General features: G+C 41.2%; 1 protein-coding gene across 1 annotated transcript in view; it reads right to left on the reverse strand.

Annotated features, from left to right (window-relative positions):
• The window catches only part of LOC104528904 (laminin subunit alpha-4-like), a gene marked incomplete at both ends in the record, with an annotated part of 31360 nt that overhangs the window by 1511 nt on the left and 10846 nt on the right, over positions 1–19003 (reverse strand). The window contains 5 exons of the mRNA XM_010173061.1: positions 2019–2129; positions 2265–2416; positions 3753–3848; positions 8544–8758; positions 14018–14098. Coding sequence (XP_010171363.1) covers positions 2019–2129; positions 2265–2416; positions 3753–3848; positions 8544–8758; positions 14018–14098 — 655 coding nt within the window. The remainder of the gene's footprint in view (positions 1–2018; positions 2130–2264; positions 2417–3752; positions 3849–8543; positions 8759–14017; positions 14099–19003) is intronic.

Here is a 19003-nt window from a genome sequence, read left to right on the forward strand (position 1 = left end):
TTGCTAAGAGCCCAGGAAGGAAAGGCTTTCAGCTCCCACAGGTCTCTGCCAAACATTCAGGATTGAGCTACATGCTGTTTTACTCTAAGCTCATCCCAAGCAGACTCAGGGAGTTACAGGTCACATTTACTCTTCTCATTAGCAGGAGGATTTGCCTACAGTTTGTGCATTCATCCCGCCTTTCAGAGTTTAGATCAGAATCTCCAGCAACCCCTCAGACACAGGGACGTGCACGTGCAATGTTCTAAATGGAAGATGTGGCACATCTCTGCAAAACTTGCTCAAGTCCTAGCACCCATTTTCTGTAAAAGTGCCTTGAAAGAGAAAAAAGTTCAATATATTTGGAGTTATTACTGTGGCCTTCCTTCCACTGCAAGAGTCTGGGGCTGTTATTTCCCTGCCTTTACAAGCAATCACAAGTATTCATGTGGAACAAGCTTTAGAAATAACCAGGAAGAAAAGACTGCAGGAAACACTGAATTTATTGACTCAGGGAGAGTCAAACTGAGGAATGAGTTAAGAAATCCCCACGTAGTACTGAAGATGACAAAAATGTTATTATCCAAATTCACTAAATATTCCTAGAAAACCTAATGCCTTAATCATGCTGCCTACAAACTACATAGAGGGACACTGAGGCATGTAAGCTCTGATGGATTTTCACATATACAGGGGTGCGTGTGTGTGGGAAGTCTGATTTAATCAAGCCTCTCTTGAACACAGCCATAGTCTGTGTAATTCTGCAGTGCCCTTTCTGCTAAGTGCATGCTGATTAAAAATATCAAAGCCCAGATGTTCTCTTCTACCTCTCTAGACAGTCCTTTCTCCCATTCCTTTGCATTTTTTCTCCTCCTTGCTCCTATATTTGAGTTTTAGTCTCAGGTATAATTTTAATTTGTCTTGTGAAGGAATTGGTAAGTGAATATAAGAATACTAGTGAATATAAGGATACTAGTGATACTATAGCTGTGGCTATCTCTAGGAATAAGAGTGACATATCTCACTAATATATATATATATATCTTAGCAACAGAAAGATGTTGAATAATATATGATTAAAATAGAGGAGAAGCAATTTTGAAACTTATTTCTTATCTTACCATATATAATATTGGCATTCTTCTAGGGTGCAATGAAAGTGTTATGTGAGCTGAGAGCAGATAACCTTAATTTTATAGCCTGGCAATTGAATGTGGATGCACTTATGATTACAATTGTATTAACACATATCTTGAGTGCTGATCAGGCTCCCATCTCAGTGGATATAGGAAAAACCTTTTAAACTGCCAGTTTTGTAATATATTTTGAAGTGTCTAATCGGGACTAATTTAATTTTATGAGAACACACATGTAAAATAGGTAAAGTACAAATACTCCCAAAGTCAATACAAATTACTTTAGTGTTGGTTACTTTGCTTAATTAGAAATCAAAATTTGAAATTTGGAGTCAGTGTGCCCCTTTCAGATCAAACACAAACATGTTGTGAAGGGGGTAGGTGGGAACTCAGATCCTGAGGAAGGGCTTTTTGTGAACAGTGACACATGTCCGACAACACTGAAGAGACTTTGGACCTACATCCTTCCTTTTCTGGTAAGAAGACTTGATAGGTCATTTATGCTTTTAATTCAGAGCTTAAGTAAAGTAGAAAATTTAGAAATAGATAACAGAAATACTAAGTTTTCCCAGCTGTCTTTCAGGGCACTCCTCATTCTTTTTTGGTGTACCTAGAGGTTCAGAATAGATGTTAGGAGACATTTCTTTATCAAGAGGGTAGTCAAACACTGGAAGAGAGAGGTGATCACTGCCCCAAGCCTGTCAGTGTTTAAGAGGCATTTGGACAATGCCCTTAATAATATGCTTTAACTTTTCCTCAGCCCTGAAGTAGTCAGGCATTTGGACTAGAGGATTGTTGTAGGTTACTTCCAACTGGAAATATTCTATACTAACCTCTTATGCTAGCATGAGAGTATGATAAACCACAGACCTTCAGAGCACTGGTAAGGGGCTCTAAACAAACCTGTTCATCAAGTGTTGCTGCCTCTCTCAGGAGATCATTCATTTCATCTGCAGTGTCATCAACCTGGATGGTCCAAAGCACAGCATGGTTCTTTTTTTCGGACATTGCTGCCTGTGTGTGAGGGAAACAAGTCAGTGCATCTGAATTATTTTTTTAGAGAGGGCACAGATTAAAATCTACAGGAATGGAATGGATATCCATAGATTAGAATTACATTAAGAAATAAAATGTCATCAATGTTTGTACCTGGAGATGTGTGGCCGTGAGGTTCAGGTCATTCAAGCGCTTTTGAGCTGCAACACCTGTCGAAATGCTCAGTAAAGTTGATTTGCTTTCATCAATAGCCAGAACTGCTAATCGGATATCATCTGTCAAATCCCAAATACATTTATCGCAGCCTGATAAGAAAATAAGAGACTGTCATTTTTCTTTAGTGTTTGTGTCAGTTAACAACAAATAACTAAAATTATTCATTTTATAGCGCTTTTGCCCCATGGCTTTCCCTCTCTTTTTCATTGATGGATCCTGATGGATACCCATTTTTCTTTCACTTTCATCCACCATCTTCCAAGATCCCACAGGACAGTCACAACGCTTCCAGCTGAGCAGCACCAGATGGGACTGCTCCGAGAGGCTGCCACAGCAGGGAGAGAGAGAGAGGAGGTATTTCCTGGCTATTCCCTAGAGGCTGTCTCTGCATGTTTGTGGCCCAAAGAGCAATAGATGGGGGTCAAAAAAACAGCTTCATTTTGTCAGAACACAAACATCTGTATTTAAAATCTGGTGGTATGAGAAGTAAGGAAGTCCAGCAGATGGACTCTTGGCTGCCTATTTGATTAGGAAGACAACTTCTAAAAACACAGTTGTAACATGTTTGGAGTACACTTGTGCAGAACTAAATGTGAGTGCTTGCAATACCACCTTGTTTTTAGTGACATTAGTGAAAGAGACTTAGGTGATTGTGAAATGCCATTCCTCCAGAACTTTTGCTTGGTGTTGTACAGTCTGTATTCATGATGGTAGCAGCTCCCAAACATTTTCTTCCTGGTTGCATTTCCAGGCACACAACCCCTATTCTTGGGAGCTAGTTTAGGAACCCATGTGTGCTACATGGTCTGCACTATACCTACATGGTCTGCACTATACCACAGGCACAACTACACTAACATTTTAAAAATTATCAGTTACCAATAATTATACAACGTATAGTTTCTGGAAACTCCCCAGACTTCCTATCATTAGAATAGGGCAGATGGTAGTGGAAAGGCAGCTGCCTGATGGATGTGAGTCAAATTGTCAACAGCAACAATTTATATTAGGTGTACAACTAGGAAACTAGAAGTGATATCATAGAATGTGCAAGACAGCACAGATAATGCTGTTATGGCAGTTTTTAGGGCCAGGATATTATTTTGCAGGCACTGTGTCTCAAAATCTAGAAAAGTGGCTTTGGCAATACTTCCTTACTGCTGCGCAGTTTGTACCTAAACATCCAGTCTGTATTACAGAGTTGGACGTATGCATGTACTCAGTCAAGCAAGTGAGATCATATTTAAATACTCAGTCAGTGGGGCATTGTGGATACTCATGTTTAAGTGCCCTGTGGAACCAAGGTCACTGTGGAACCAAGGTCACTTAGCCCACTGGAGAGCCCAGCTCTTAAGTTAGTATTTGTAAACATCTAAATACAATAGCAATATTAATATTTGGTTGTTCTCATGATAATTTTCTTACTGATGGTTGGGCAGTCTGTGCCAGTAGAACCTTCAGGACTGTCTGCGAGGCATTCTCCGGTCTGGCTGTCACACATTCTCCCTCCGCAGTTACATTCTGTGGGGAAAAAAAAGGATTTTTAAAAGAATAATCTTCCAAATGTACAATGTACATATGCTCTCCCAAGACTAGTGACTTCTTGGACTCATTTTTCCTTCAGTATGTAGAAAAAGGTATTCTTTGCACTGTGGTCAAATGGCACCAGATAAAATATGAGATGGGAAATAGAACCAGAAAGCTTATGCTGAAGTGACTTGTTCAGACCATCCCAGCTATCACAAGCAGAAGAAGTGAGGCCAGAGTTGCCCAGCTGAGCCATTGTGCATCACTGTCTAGAGAGGGTGACGTTTAGGATATGGGCTAAGAAAAGTTGGAGAACTAAAGATAATTACTAGTTACAAATCTCTCCACAGCCCTGTAGAGTTTATCAACTCTCTGTCAGGCTGCCTTTTAATAAGCTTACCAGTTATCAGGCATTGATAGTGGACTCCAATTCCATCATCAGCTTGAGCATATCAAAAAGTAAATATCTCCTACCACTTACAATGAAGAATAAATGAGGTTTCACATTCTTTTAAACTTGAGTAAGTTACATTTTTATTGCCAGCACAAGTGGCTTTTTAAAAAAGTATAATTTTTAATCTAAAGTGCCTCTTGCTAGGGTTAATTGACCTTCTAAAATATATTATTTTAAAGATTAAAATATTCTTGGAACACTTTGATAGAACAACAACAAATCAAGCAAACCATAAGAACAGCAGTGACTTATCTGGAATTTGTTTTGCTCTTGTGATTCATGGTTTCAGCAGAATCTCATGTAACAAAACTGTTTACTGCCATTTTATTGCAGCCTGTTCAATTGTCTGTATGAATCACCCGTGTATTTACATTCCACATTTTACATTATAGGAATTATCAGGGAAAATGTATAATACATCTTCAAAGTCAACACGATGCACCACCATTGGAATAATTCTCTGTAACTGAACCAGTGTTAGTAGAACTACTCAATTTTTGTACTGATGTAAGAACAGAATATGGTAATAGATTTTGAGGGGCAATCCATATTTTGACCTCACCACAATCTATATGTGCTTTGGATCTACAATTTTTTTAAAAAAAATATTTCTTTTGTTAAGAAGTGAAAGAAGAGTCTCAATTGAAAGCAGAGATTTCTCTTTACCTACATCAAAGGATCTAGGTTATCCCCAGGTGGCAAAATGATTACAGTTACAAGATTAAAATTTAGATTAAATTTGTGCTCAAGAAAATCAATTTGTGTTTTATTTAAATGGATAACTCTTAATTAGCTACACAAATGCTTATGGTAAATTAATTTCAAAAGGGGTCCTGACAATTTTTAATCTACTTATTTAGGAGATACTACATTTTTAGTAGGGAATTAAGACTTTCACTGCTACTGTGGTTTACTGGTGGAGTAAGTTTCTAAATTTACCTTTATTTCTGAGGGACATTTGTGGAAAGTTTTGAAGTATGGCTAAAAGGCATGTGGTTAATAAATTTATTGAACAGAAGCTGAAAACTACTATCCACAGCTAAGTAGATTTTGCCTTTTGCTTGAAAGGAAAAAAAAAGATTATATTAGCTGGATAGATCTGTTTGCTCATTTAGTGATTTTGCATTTTTTTGTTCTATATACCCTTTGAGGTGCTCTGTGGAAGCCAGGTACACAGACTCTCTTGTTTCTCACGCTGGTTTCTTTTCTGTATTTTTGTATTTTAAATAAAGTATTTGTCTTATTACAGAATCAATATTTTTCTGAATAAGAGTTCCTAATTGCTCCAAAACGCCAAACAAAGCATAAGCTTGCCTCGTAAACTGCCCGAATAGTTTGGATATCATGGATATATTGAGTGATGCAGGCAATCTAGGCAGTGCTGTCAAATACAGCATGTTGTAGTGTTTAGCAGAAATGAAGATGGAATGAGAAGTGTGTAATTCTCTGAAACATAATACTTCAAAGTCAGTATCTGCTAGAGTCAACTATAAGATTAAATTCACTCCTAAATAGAGAAAAAGCTGTACCTCTCACTACATATTCAAGTGTCCAAGGACTTTTTATTTTTAGCAAAGATCAAACAGTACAAGGAAATCTGCTAACAAAGAAAATTACTGAGCTGGTTTGTAGCCTGCATGACAAACCTCTGTAGAGAAGTCCTGTGCACCATGAAATCCCACTTAAACTGTACCTCAGAAATGTACGTAATGCCAAGGCATTCTGCCTCTAATTCCTGTGACTCCTTAAAGGTAAAAGCCAAAACTATACTGAGGTGATGAAAGTGCTACTTAACTTCAGTTCAGAAACTCTGTGTTCAGAGATGCCTTCCAAAATGATGTTTCGCATAATCTGTTTAGACACTTGGAATGCTCTGTAATCCTCAGCCTTCTGGCAAAGCCACTCATAGCTGTTTGAAGCTCTGCTTTTGCACATGGCCAGGGCACAATTGCTGCGTCTTGCTGAGTTGAAGTTGGGTGCATTTCTCCTGCCACATGGCGTTCAGAAGCCACAAACTAGACCCTGTCATTCCTTAAGGGAGAACTGCAGTCAAATAACTCTGGGGAACTGAATTAGGCAGTGAAGTGCATAAACAAAGTTTGCTTTTGCAGCCTCAAAATCATAGAGATGTTGAATTTCAGGCAGGTCTTAAGTGTCCAAATCCAGGCAGGAGGTAAGTTTTGGGGGGTACTCTTCCCTACAGCTGTTGCCTTTTTGGCTGGTTTGGATATCTGGGATCAGCTTGTGGAATTACTGTGTGTGAGCAGCATCTCTCCCCATTCAGCATAAACGGAATTTAAGCATGTGGCTTAGAGATATGAATTACATCCTGGAGATGGCCAATCAACTTCTCGCTGTCACCGTACAGGAATGTAAAAACAGAAGGGACCAGTAGTGGCATCATACATGGTCCCCTACAAATGAAGACTGTAGCACAAAGGACACTTGAGTACAGAGCATCCTCACCGCCTCCCCCTGCACGCCTTAGCACTTTACAATAAGCTAGTAAAAAGCAAAGTCCAAGTGTACAGTGATTTGCAACAAAGACATAGGTTTGATCAATACACTGCTAAGGCCCCAAGGCTTCTAGCCCTCTACCTGGAGACCAAGGAGCACTTCAAAGGTCTGGGTTGGGTGCGTGTTTTGTCTGTGTCTTACCTTCAAGTCAGACTGAGAACTAGGAGTGATCCATCTCCCCCATTTGTGTTCTGGTCCTTGAGAGAAAGACCCCGGGAAAGCGATTGGGACGAAGCCCCAAGGTCCTTGGTCTGAGCATTTTGACTTTAGCTGTGGCTGTTCCTTAGTGCTTTGAAAGGGGTTGGGAGGAAGCCCCAAGGTCCTTGGTCTGAGTACCTGCATTTTTACTTTAGCTATGGCTGTTTCTTAGTGCTTTGAAAGGGGATGTAATCTCTCCTCCCAGAGCCAAAGCGAGGACAAAGGGCATGAGGCCAAAGTCCTCTTTGGATTTAAATCCATGTAAATTAGGAGAATACTTATCTTAGAGGATTTAAACCTCTTTGGCCTCTCTCTCAGTAGGTATATTTTGGTAAGATCCTCTGGGTAGCACTTTACCAGCCTTGGAAGTACAGTCATCTCTGGTGTAGAAATACAGTAACCAAGACTACACAGAGACGTGGGAAATGCAGAACACATTAGCAGCCTGAAAACTAGCAGATACTGATTGAGGATGGGATCAGGACAGCAAGGACAATCCTGTTCCCATAAAAACTGCTTTCAGGTCTTTAAGTGCTGTCAGTCTGAGTGGTCATGTTGGGCAGCATGTGATATGAGCAAACACAAAGGTGAAGTCTCTGCCAAAAGAAAGCTTAGACACCCTTATTTAAAACAAGATGCAGGACACAACAGTGCCTATTCATCCTACCCAGGTGTTTGAGATTTTGGGCTCTGGGGTTTGAGAATTCCTCATGGGCAATGGAAAGAGGGTTAGTGCCCAGGATAATTCAGCTGAACAGGCATCCAAATTATCCCGCCAGGGCCTGTCCTGGTTTTTAGTTGAGACAGAGCTAGGTTTCTTTTTAGTAGCTATAAAAGGGCTGTGTTTTGGTTTCAGCCTGGTATTTGTTATGAGAAAAACATTGATAACATGGCAATGTTTTCATTTGTCACTGGAAGTTGAAGGACGTCATGTTTTGTTGGTCTACAAGTGAAAGATCTAGGGGAGGATGAGGAATATTTAAATTAATAAGCTAAAGTGGCAATTGGATATGCCAATAGGATATTCCATATCATATCATGTCATATTCAGCATATTAATGGGGATTTCTCCCTGTCTTGCTCTCTCTGGCTTTTGCTTGGGTGGGATTGTGGTTTCAGTTTCCAGATTGTTGCTCCTCCAGGATTGTTATCTGGGAATGGGCTGGGCTTGGTCAGCGAGTGGTGAATAGTTGCACTGTGTATCACGCATTTGGATATTGTATTACTATTATTATCATTATTATTTTAAGTTTTATTTTATTTCTATTATTAAATTATTCTTATCTCAACCTATGAGTCTCCTTACCCTTGTCCCCCAATTCTCTCCCCTGTCCCTGGGAAGGTAGTGAGTGAATGGCTGTGTTTGGCTGCTGGCCAAGGGCTAGCCAAGTAAAACTATCACAGGGATGCAGGTGTCTGATGACTGATTCTGGCATTTCTGATCTCTGGGAAGTCACTTGTAGACCATGCTGTGCTGTGTTTTGCTCTGCTCTCCTCTACTAAACTATTGTAGACAATACCTGTACAGTTTTTAGCGAATCTGGCATCCCCATAGTAACCCGGAGCGCATCGTTCGCACTTGAACCCAGTGGTGTTGCGCAGGCAGTTGCGACACTGGCCGGTCACTTCATCACAGTCTTCAAAAATCAGGTTCGGGTCTGAGTTGCCGCTGCAATCGCATTTTTTACAAGTGCTTCCAATTAGCAAAGGGTTCCCATAGTAACCAGGGGCACACCTGAAAGGAAGAGCAAGCCCAGCAATGATGAGCAATGACATTCCCACCTGCAGTACCATTTTTTCTCTGACCTTATTTATGTCACCAGGAGCTGATGACGGTCTGCAACCACTAAAGGACAAAAGGCAAATTAGGAGCTGTATTCCTGCAGAGGCTGTTTTGTGCTTTAATCTCAATCTCTACAGTTATATATTTTTCCCTTCTTGAACACTCTTGGTATCTCGATCACACCAGTCTGCATTACTCTTTTTTTGGTGTCTTTAGCAGTAAAATGTTTTGTTTCCCATTGTTTTAAAATCTATGACAGAATGACCTTGGCAGACAGGCAGCTCTAGTGTTTATTTTGGTCTCTTTCAGCTTTGGATCTTATGAACTATGTTGTATTATATAGGAAACCAGGGTAAGAGACTGCATTTCATAATGCTGAAACTCAGGAAATTCAGATCTTATTTTCATTATAATGCATATAACAAAGTACTGACCAGAAAAGGTTTATATAAATACTTCTATGGTGAGGCACTGGGATGATTTCTGATTTTTGCTAAACAGAACAGGCATTAAACCAGCCTCTAATTTTTCAGATTTGTTCAATGTTAGCCTCCTGTCTGAGAGCACAAGGCTGAGTGCAGCCAGCAGGATTCCTCTGTTGATTTGCAGAAGGATAGAGGGAGGCGAGTACCAAGCACCACAGGGAAGGCCTGAAATGGGTCCAAAATGCTTTTCATGTCTTGTTACATTTTGGAAGCATTTCACTTGAAAGCTTGCTACTTCTTAAAATGAAGGAGATTTTGAAACTGTAGTGGATTTTGAAAGTCTAGACAAACCAGTGATACCTAATGCTCCTGGGGGACCAGTGACCCTAAGCTAAGAGGTAATAGAATCATCGAATGGTTTGGGTTGGAAGGGACTTTTCAAGGTCATCTAGTCCAACCCCGCTTCAGTGAGCAGGGATACCTTCCACTAGATCAAGTTGCTCAGAGCCCCATCCAACCTGACCCTGAATGTTTCCAGGGATAGAATAGGTAATAGATTTAGTGTCATCACTTGGAAAGAGAGGGTTTAATTTAAAGAAGTTTCTACTGGTCACAGGGAGTGTGTTTAATCCTATGAGCTAGAGGAACTTCTGCAAAACTGCCGGTGAGGTGAACAGAGCCAGTGGAGCAGCTCATGGGAGCAAATCCTGGAGTGAGAGCATCATTGGTGGAGCTGGAAGCCACAGCAGCATGGAGCTGAGGTTGATGGAATGGATGGGACAGCTGGCAGGACAAGGGCAACCCACACCGTTCATGGTTTCACTGTGGGGTGGCAGGAGGGTCCATGACCCAGCAGCTTGGGGCACAGAGAGCAGGGACTCATACCCCTAAAACGGAAATGAAGAATTACTGAGGGGATAACTAGCTGGTGTAGCAATTTCTCGCTGAAGAAATTGGAGGACTGAATAGTTGCTGCAGTGATTTAGGTAAGGAGTAGTTATTGTATTTCACCTTGTTTTATCACCCTGTTGTCCTTGTCTTTTCTCCTATCCATAAAGTCCTGTGTTAAGATACTGTTTGTTCTGCTGTTTGTTGATGGGGAGCATGAGCTCTCAGGCAGTTTACTTATTTTCACAGGTTTCTGGCTGGGAACCTGAGTTGAGGTCTGTTGTCTCCTAAAATCTGAACATAGTCAAATCCAGGTTCTGCTATGTCTGAACAACGAAAATGTGGGAGATCTGATAAGAGCTTCCAGTTTTGATCTGTTCCTACATTTGCTGATTTATTTTCTTTTAATAAAGAAAGTAATTTCCTCAGTGCTGCTTTGTTCATGTTCCAGCCCTCAACCCCCACGGTAAAAACACATACAATTTTAAGCATCTTAATACAAACCACTTGGTTGCGTCAAATACTGCCTTTGCCAATGGCAAAGACTCTGTTTGTCTCTTTGCAGCCCTGCCAGAATCTTTGGTGCAGATCTTACCATTTGGGTCACACAGATGTAAAGAATAAAAGTGTGACCTGGAGTTCTGTGCATCCCTTGAAGAACTCTGAATGTGACACAGAGCATAATGAATGTGATTTAGCTGACTGACTTTGGAGGGATCACTCCCCATTCCCATGGGATTTAGAGTAGGCAGTGATAGGTAATGCTACTATTTAGTCATGCCAAAAGTCTTGCTATAATTTTCTAATATTTCAGCCAATCTGAGATTGTATTATTTCCCAAATTTCAGCATTTCAGTATGTTTGAACAGGAAAAAAACATACTTCTGTGGTTTTTTTTTTTTTTTTTAAATAAATCTGTAGAACCATTTGATTTGTTCTGAACTGTCAAAATTTTGCAGAGTTGCTTTTTAATTTTCTGTAGTTAGGTATTTTCCAAATGATTGTCTGTCTAATGTGGCCACCACGTCCCAGAAGACAGTGAGCAGTGCTGAGGCCAGACCAGCATTTTGCTTACCACTACCCAGCTTTAGCTTCCAACCAACATCTACCAAAGACTGCATGCTATTGCCATCAGGCCCACAATGTCTGCCCTCTCATCAGGGCAAGGTGTTTTTTTCTTCTCTGAAATGAACCATTCAGTTGATTTGCCAGAAACAGTGGGCAGTTCCTCACATCCTCGCAGATATATTTTGTAAGTGCTGCTTTTTATGACCATCTGACTTTAATTAGCCATATCTCCTCATCTGGAGTAGCTGTCTAAAACAAATAGAAACTTTTAGAGCTGAAAATAAATACGTCACCTTCACTTTCCCCTTCCCTTTGCCACTCAGTGCGTCTCATATGGCTGAACTGCACTTGACCTCTTTGTTGGTAGCGTGTGAGAAGAGCAGAGGCTGCTGGGTGGAAATGTACTGCTCCATCTCTGTGCTTTATGGCCTGAAAAAGTAGAGGCCTGTGGTAAATGTCTTTCCCTCTGCTGTAGCAATAAATGGCCCTTTGTTGCTAAGAAAAAATATTTTATCTCTCATATTAAAGCCGCTACATTATCTTTGTTTCATTTTGCAGCCATGTTTGCTTCCTGTAATTATTGGTAAGTAAGAAATTAACTTCCTCTTCCCTGGTATATGCCAAAAGAACCTTCTTTGTCTATTCACTTTGAACATTAAAGTATCATTTGTTTGGTTATCTTTTTTTAACATTTGGGTATTAACAAAACGTGGATTTCATCTGCTCTCAGCTTAATGCTTTATTGCTGAAGTCCAGGAGCAAAATGATTAATTCCTAAATTTCAAATTGGGAAGCTGGTGTTTGCAGTTCCTAGCAAAGGACTCCATGGTTTCACAACACCGTTTGCTGGCACACATAAACTGGAAAGGTTTGTGCCAAGCCCCTGGAGCAGCACAAGAAAGCCTCCTACATGAATGCCAGAGGAAACAGAGCAGATGATTTCCTCCCTCTGTGCAGCTCTGGAGGTCCCATGCTCTGCCTGGGGAGGAGTGTTCTGCAGCTCGATGCCCCGCGGCGCCCGTCACCCACCCCTGCGGAGGGCTGGGAGGGAGAGTGGTGGGCAGGACGTAGCCTTCCTCTCCCCGGGGAAGGGAGCTGCTATTTGGGCTGCAGGGAGGGACAGGGACAATGTCCCTTCTCACTTGGGATGCCCCGGTCTTCCTGCCAGCATGTTGATGGTGCTTAGCTGCTGGTGGGAGCAGAGACTGGTGGCAGTGCCCAGCAGCAGTGTATGTGAGGCAGGGACTTGCTCTTTTGTGAGTGGACAGGGACAAGCAATACCTTTCTCTTTAGTCTTTGAAACGCTTTTCGGCATTTCTCACATGAATGGGAGCAGGACCAGAAGCCTACCAGAAAGAAAGTCCTGTTTGTCACTGCTTTCCACTTACTCCAGCAGTTAGTCAAGAACTCAACACGGTGACCAGGACAGGCTGGTTTCTTTCTGTAGCTTTTTCTAAGCAATCTACACAGCTTTGCATTCCTTCAGACAGATGCACTGTGTCAGGCTGGGTACTGGCTTTTAAAAACCGAAGTTGATGCTATTTTCTGCTGTTCCTATGCATCTGCTACTCATTTCATAGGATTTGAATTGCTTGTAGTCTAGGCTGACATTTTAATAACCATTAAGAAACCTCATTGACCTTTTAATTATTTGCATTATCCTTTGTCTATAAATCTGACATTTTAGAAGAACAAAAGAATACAGCCATAGGCCTGGAAACAAGGGTGGGTTTTTTTATTTTTGTGACATCTGTCTAAAGGGCTTTCACTGTTGCTGTCACCATGTTAGTGATGTGGAGGTAATATGCTGAAGTTTTTGCATCATCTGGAAGGGCATAAGGCTTCACTCTTTTTTCATCTTATCTTTTTCTTATTGGTTTCTCTTTGTGTCTTAAGCATCCCCTTTCTCCCTTCTCTGATAGTTATGTTAAGTATCATTTGAATTCAGGACCTGCCCATTAATGACAGTGGACTGAAGTCTTAAATACTTCAGGGGCTTTAAGGAAAAACTAAATGAGGTGTTCAGGAAGCCAGTGTCTGAGCCATCCTATACCCCTCAGTCTTTGTGTTAGAGCTGTTATAATTTATTGACTGCTCAAGGAGAATTTCCAAATTATAATCAGACCTTTGACATTCATTGGAACATCATCCATGTGTGCTCATATTGAGTAAGATGGCCCTTTACAAGATAGGAGAGTAAGTTATATTTCTTCTCTATAACTCCATTTGTTTGTGTACTTTGTTATTTAGAAGGTATTTACTGGTAATTGTTATGGGCATAAGAGAAAATTGAAAAGCAACACTGGCTTATGGTTGTTTGCTTGACTTTATTGAAATATGCCTGTGAAGTACCTTTAAAATTTAACTAAAAAAGCTGCATCTGCTCATTAAGAATTTGACTAGATACCATATGGATTTTCTCCTTTGCTTTTGAAAAATTTATTTGGTAGAAGCTTGCTACATGTTTTAGAGTGGCGAATTGCAAGAGGCATCTATGTGGTGGTTGTTTTTCACTTCAGCTGCTGTTTCTGATTTGTATTTTTGTATTTTGATTTGTAAATTGTATTCCTTTTAGGAAGGTCACCACATGAAGGTACACAAAATGCAAGAACTTGATCAGAATATATCAGATGTATATGTCTCTTACTCTGACATTCTACACAGCGAGTTCTTATGGTTTTTAGTAGGAACTGCATGAGATCCTTTAACAGACATGATTCAACTTGATGAAAACACATGCACAAGATCTCTCTCCCATATGGTAAGATTCTCTCAAAGACTTCTGGACTTCGGTATTGTTGATGAGTAAGTCATCTTATTGGTTTCTTACCTTTCACAGTTGGGTCCTGCATAGTTTTCCTTGCAGACACAGCGCACACTTCCACTTTTTCTGTAACAGGAGACTGCAAAGCTGGAATTTCATTAGAATGAATAGTTAAAATAGCAGGCAATAGCAAACACTTGGGTGTATTTCTTTATTACATTCTGGACATTTGCTGTCAGTGTAAGCTCTGGCTCTTGGTTACTTATTGCTGAAATGGTATTCATAAGCTCTCTGTGTTATTCACATTATACCCCATTGTTTAGTCTTTTAAATTAGTATAGAAAGCATTAATTAATGCATATCATTACAGAGCTATGTAAATGCAGATATATAGAACTCCATGTCTTCCAGTGTAGATCAGACACACCTGAAGGTTTTATTACACAAATTTTAGATAAAGAACTCAGGATAAATATGTATTATGTCATGCGAACCCAATTGCTTCCTGCCTCTTATTCTAAGGCATGAAATATTGGTTATGAAAGACAACGCAGTCAGCACTTTAGGAATGTAGTTACTGGAAAGGGTGCAGCAATTTCCTGTATAAAACCTACAGTTTTCCTCAAATACACTTTGGAAGCACTGAGTGGTGAAAACTGAACTCAGTGAAAGTATCCTTATTTACAGTAGTTGAGGTCGCACTACCATCTCTCTGAATAAGCTGGGAAGAGTCTGAGGCCTCTTCTGAGACCAACATGACAAGTAGTAATACTGATTGCAGTAATGGTTTGGACTGTAATTTTCAGTATCATTATTCTGAATCATGTATTGCTTTGCTTTCTTAGATTTTCAAGGTTTAATAAATGCGTAACTAAATATGAGACCCAAGGAACAGCAGCAACCACATGTGGAAAGTGCAAATTGTATACACTTCAAACACAGTGATGGACATGGCTTAAACACATTTGCAGGAGAAAGACATACAGTCCTAAAGATGTTTCCAGTCAGTTTGCAATATGTGTGAGTAAGTTCCTGCCAGCACTGGAATGTGACCAGAGTACTGAGTGGCAGCAGTTGCCAGCTGCAGGCCCATAGTTGCTAAAACACAGGTCCTGAGCCATATAGTGCTGGGCAGCTGTGGCCAGGTTACATCCCTTTCACACAGAAGGACAAAAGACTCAGAGTGATGGGAAAGAGCATGATTCACATGCTGCTTGTTCCAGGAATGAGCAGCATTGAAAGGTGACAAGAATTCCTGCATAATTTCATTTCCCACCAGCATTTCTCAGCTGGTGGGACAACCAGGGTCAAATAAATCTGTGTCTGGATCTGTGCTGTCTCAAAATATTTAATATAACCAGAAAGAACATAAAATGAGATTCTTCCCACAGAATTCACAAATCAACTTCAGTAAAGATTTTTTGAGAACATATCAAGAAAATAATAACAGTTTGGCAAACTTCCTCTTCTTTTATGGAGGCTAATTCCTTCACGTAGTTGAAAAAACCACATTGTGGATTTAACTTATGAAATAAGACTGAAGCCTTCCTGAGGTTTTATATTTTTTGTGATCTTTTAGGGAAAAAAAGTTCACAAAATTCCCTCAGGTTTTTAAGATGTTACAAAAGATGTAACATCTGCTGGACTGTGAAGCAATGTCCCTCCTCCTTATTTTTTATTCCAAAAAGATGACATTACACTTCATGTATAATGTTCAAAAGTTATTCCAAAAGTTCCCAGGATAGGAGGTATGAAGGCAATCTGGCCAGAAAATTGAGAGACACACAGATGAATCCCAAGAAAAAATACATACCCAATGAGTCTGTCAGTTTACAGGTTTGGTCACTTTGTCTAGCTTTTATGAATTCACCGTCCATTTCCATAATAAAACAGAACACAAAACAACATCCTTGGCATGTTCTTTATTTAAGGCTTTTAATACTTCTCTGCTTTCTGGTAGTTACTGTTTTGCCTTAATATAAATGGAGTAGGATTAATAGAGGAAGAATTGTTGTTCTTTGAATTTAGTTATGCAAGGCTGAATGTTGCTCAATCATTATTATCTGCCTGTTCCAGCCTCAGTCAAGGCTATTGCTGTGGTCAGATCTCTCTCACGCAAGAAGCTGAACAGAAAATTTCTGCATGTTATTTAAACAGGAGTATGAAGCAAGTTGGGAGTGAATATTCCTTTAACTATTGCCTACGGGACTTTTCTGAGGGAAAATTCTGAAAAATAGAAGTGGATTTTTACGGAGGCAGTTTTAAAGGGACGGCATATCACAGAACATGGAATATCCTGCTATGGAAGGAACCCACATGGATCATCAAGTCCAATTCCTTTATTGATGCTAATGTTCTTTACAACTTCTATTCTCGCTCCCCAGTCCCAGGCTGCTGTGCTTTTGGGTTCAGGGCTTCCTTCTCTCTAGTGGTTTGGAATAAGAGAAGTGTTATATCCCTAGCAGAAGGACTAAGGAGCAGAGAATGCTCCTTGGCCTCTGCACCCATCTCCCATAGCGCTGGTAGAGACAGCCTGTAGCCCCCAGCTGGTCCCACCACACCGAGCCCTGCTGGGCTGGTGGGCTGGCTCCCTGCTGTCAGGGTCACTGTTGCAGAGCCTGGTGGGCTGTGGGGCTGGGCAGGGAAGGCAGACCCAGCCATATTCTGTCAAATTGCTCTGCAGGGAGAACAGGGAGAACAGACTAGACCTTGCTTGACTAACCATGCTTAGAAGGGACTGGGTCTTGTGCAGTAGTGCCTCAGGCATGTGCAGCTCAGGTTGTGGCTGAGAGAACAATTCCTTACACCAAAGTAAGTGCCTGTGCCCAACAGGTTAAAAAAATCACTTTCCTTTGCTAAGGAAAAAGCACTGCTTCTGACGGCTGCATTTCTACTATTTCTGGCAATACAATCGCTACTGAAACTGGAGGAGGTGGTCTGCTTTGTCTATGAGCTTGCTCACTCCTAAGCCTTTCTACATGTGAGCAAAGCCAGGTTCTTCCCTTGTCTCTGGAGAATTTTCTCTCTAATCCAGGCAAAGCTGCAGTTTTTCAACAATAGCTGTTCTCCACCCCATGGGCCTCCTTACATGTCTGCAGCACACTGTGAAAGCCAAGAGGTGATCTGGCAGGAGTTTGGCTGGAGTGATTTTGCTCCATTGCCATTTTGAGCTTGTGCCACTGAGCAGCTGAGCAAAATGCTACTCATCCCACCTTAAGGCTGTATAAGTAATCCTATGGCAACAGCAAACAAATACAGGGAGGAAATTCCCCTTTGCTGAGAAGCCCTGCTGAAAGCAGAATGGGAAACAACACAATGGGAGTATGTAACTCACTAAAAAATAGCTTCAACCCATTGGCAAGTATTAACCAGCACCTCTGTGCACTGTAGTGGGATTTGCATAGATTCCTCTCTCCAAGAGCACGGACCTCAAGCAAGAGGAAGCTGGTAATTTCTTTTAGCTGCATTACTGACGTGCCACTAACAGGTTCTAATAGCTGGTCATGGTTTGTAGTTATTTGTTTCTTCTGAAGGCACAAAACAGATAACAGCTGGAGCTCTTTGGCTTGGTCTTGGTTTTCTGTCAGATTTCAGTTTCTTACCACTAAGTAGCTGTGCATCAGCTGAAGGTATCTGTCACAGGGTTCTCCAGCCCTTTCCTTTTAAGTCTTCCTTAACTGACCAGATTCAGCCACTGTTTGCTCAGGAGTCTGCCTATGTTTTTTTGTGGTTGGTTTTAGCCTTCAGAGGTCATGGATTGAGCTTTCTGTATGTCTCTCTCAGCCATATACATCCCTGATGCCACCTTCCTAGGGAATTTGTCTTTGAGGGATTCTTGAAAGTAACCAGACAGCTGAATAATCTCTCCTGCATAAAAGAGGGAGAACTTGAATTTGCTCAAATATTTTCTCCTCCTTCTTGTTAAGAATTTATATGAGCACTTAATGATATTTTACACCATTTAAATCACAGAATCACAGAATGGTAGGGTTTGGAAGGGACCTCTGGAGATCATCTAGTCCAACACCCCTGCCAAAGCAGATTCACCTAGAGTAAGTTGCATAGGATTGCATCTAGGTAGGTTTTGAATATCTCCAGAGAAGAAGACTCCACAATCTGCCTGGGCAGCCTGTTCCAGTGCTCTGTCACCCTCACAGTAAATAAATTTTTCCTTATGTTTAAGTGGAACCTCCTGTGTTCCAGTTTTTGCCCGTTACCCCTTGTCCTATTGCTGGCCACCACTGGAAAGAGTCTGGCCCCATCCTCTTGACACCCACCCTTTAGATATTTTTAAATATTAATAAGGTCGCCTCTCAGTCTTCTCTTCTCTAGGCTAAACAGGCAGAGCTTTCTCAGTCTATCCTCATAAGAAAAATGCTTCAGCCCCTTCATAATCTCTGTAGCCTCCACTGGATTCTTTCCAGAAGTTCCCTATCTCTTTTGAACTGAGAAGCCCAGAACTGGACACAGTACTTCAGATATGGCCTCACCAGGGCAGAATAGAGGGGGAGGAGAACCTCCCTTGACCTGCTAATGCACCCCAGGATGCCATTGGCCTTCTTGGCCACAAGGGCACATTGTTGGCTCATGGTCAGCTGGTCATCCACCAGTACTCCCAGGTCCTTCTCTGCAGGGCTGCTTTCCAGTAGGTCAGCCCCTAACCTGTACTGGTGCCTGGGGTTATTCCTCCCCAGGTGCAGGACCCTGGCCCTTATTGACCTTCATCAGGTTCTTCTCTGCCCAGCATTCCAGCCTGTCCAGATCTCACTGAATGGCAGCACAGCCTTCCGGTGTATCAACCATTCCTCCCAGTTTAGCTGAGGGTACATGCAGTCCCTTCATCCAAGTCACTAATTAATATATTGAATAGGACTGGACCAAATACTAACCCTTGGGGAACACCACCAACCACAGGCCTCCAACTAGACTCTGCTGTTTCCTGTGGTTATAAATGTGAGCAGGAAAGGTCTCTTATTTTCCCCTGTTTGGCGAGGGGAGCCGTCTTTGTCTCTTGCATCCAGGAAGGGATGCTGACCCCACCTTGGAAAGAGT

The sequence above is a fragment of the Antrostomus carolinensis genome, unplaced genomic scaffold, assembly GCF_000700745.2.
Source record: "Antrostomus carolinensis isolate BGI_N321 unplaced genomic scaffold, ASM70074v2 scaffold10598, whole genome shotgun sequence".
Lineage (NCBI taxonomy): Eukaryota > Metazoa > Chordata > Aves > Caprimulgiformes > Caprimulgidae > Antrostomus > Antrostomus carolinensis.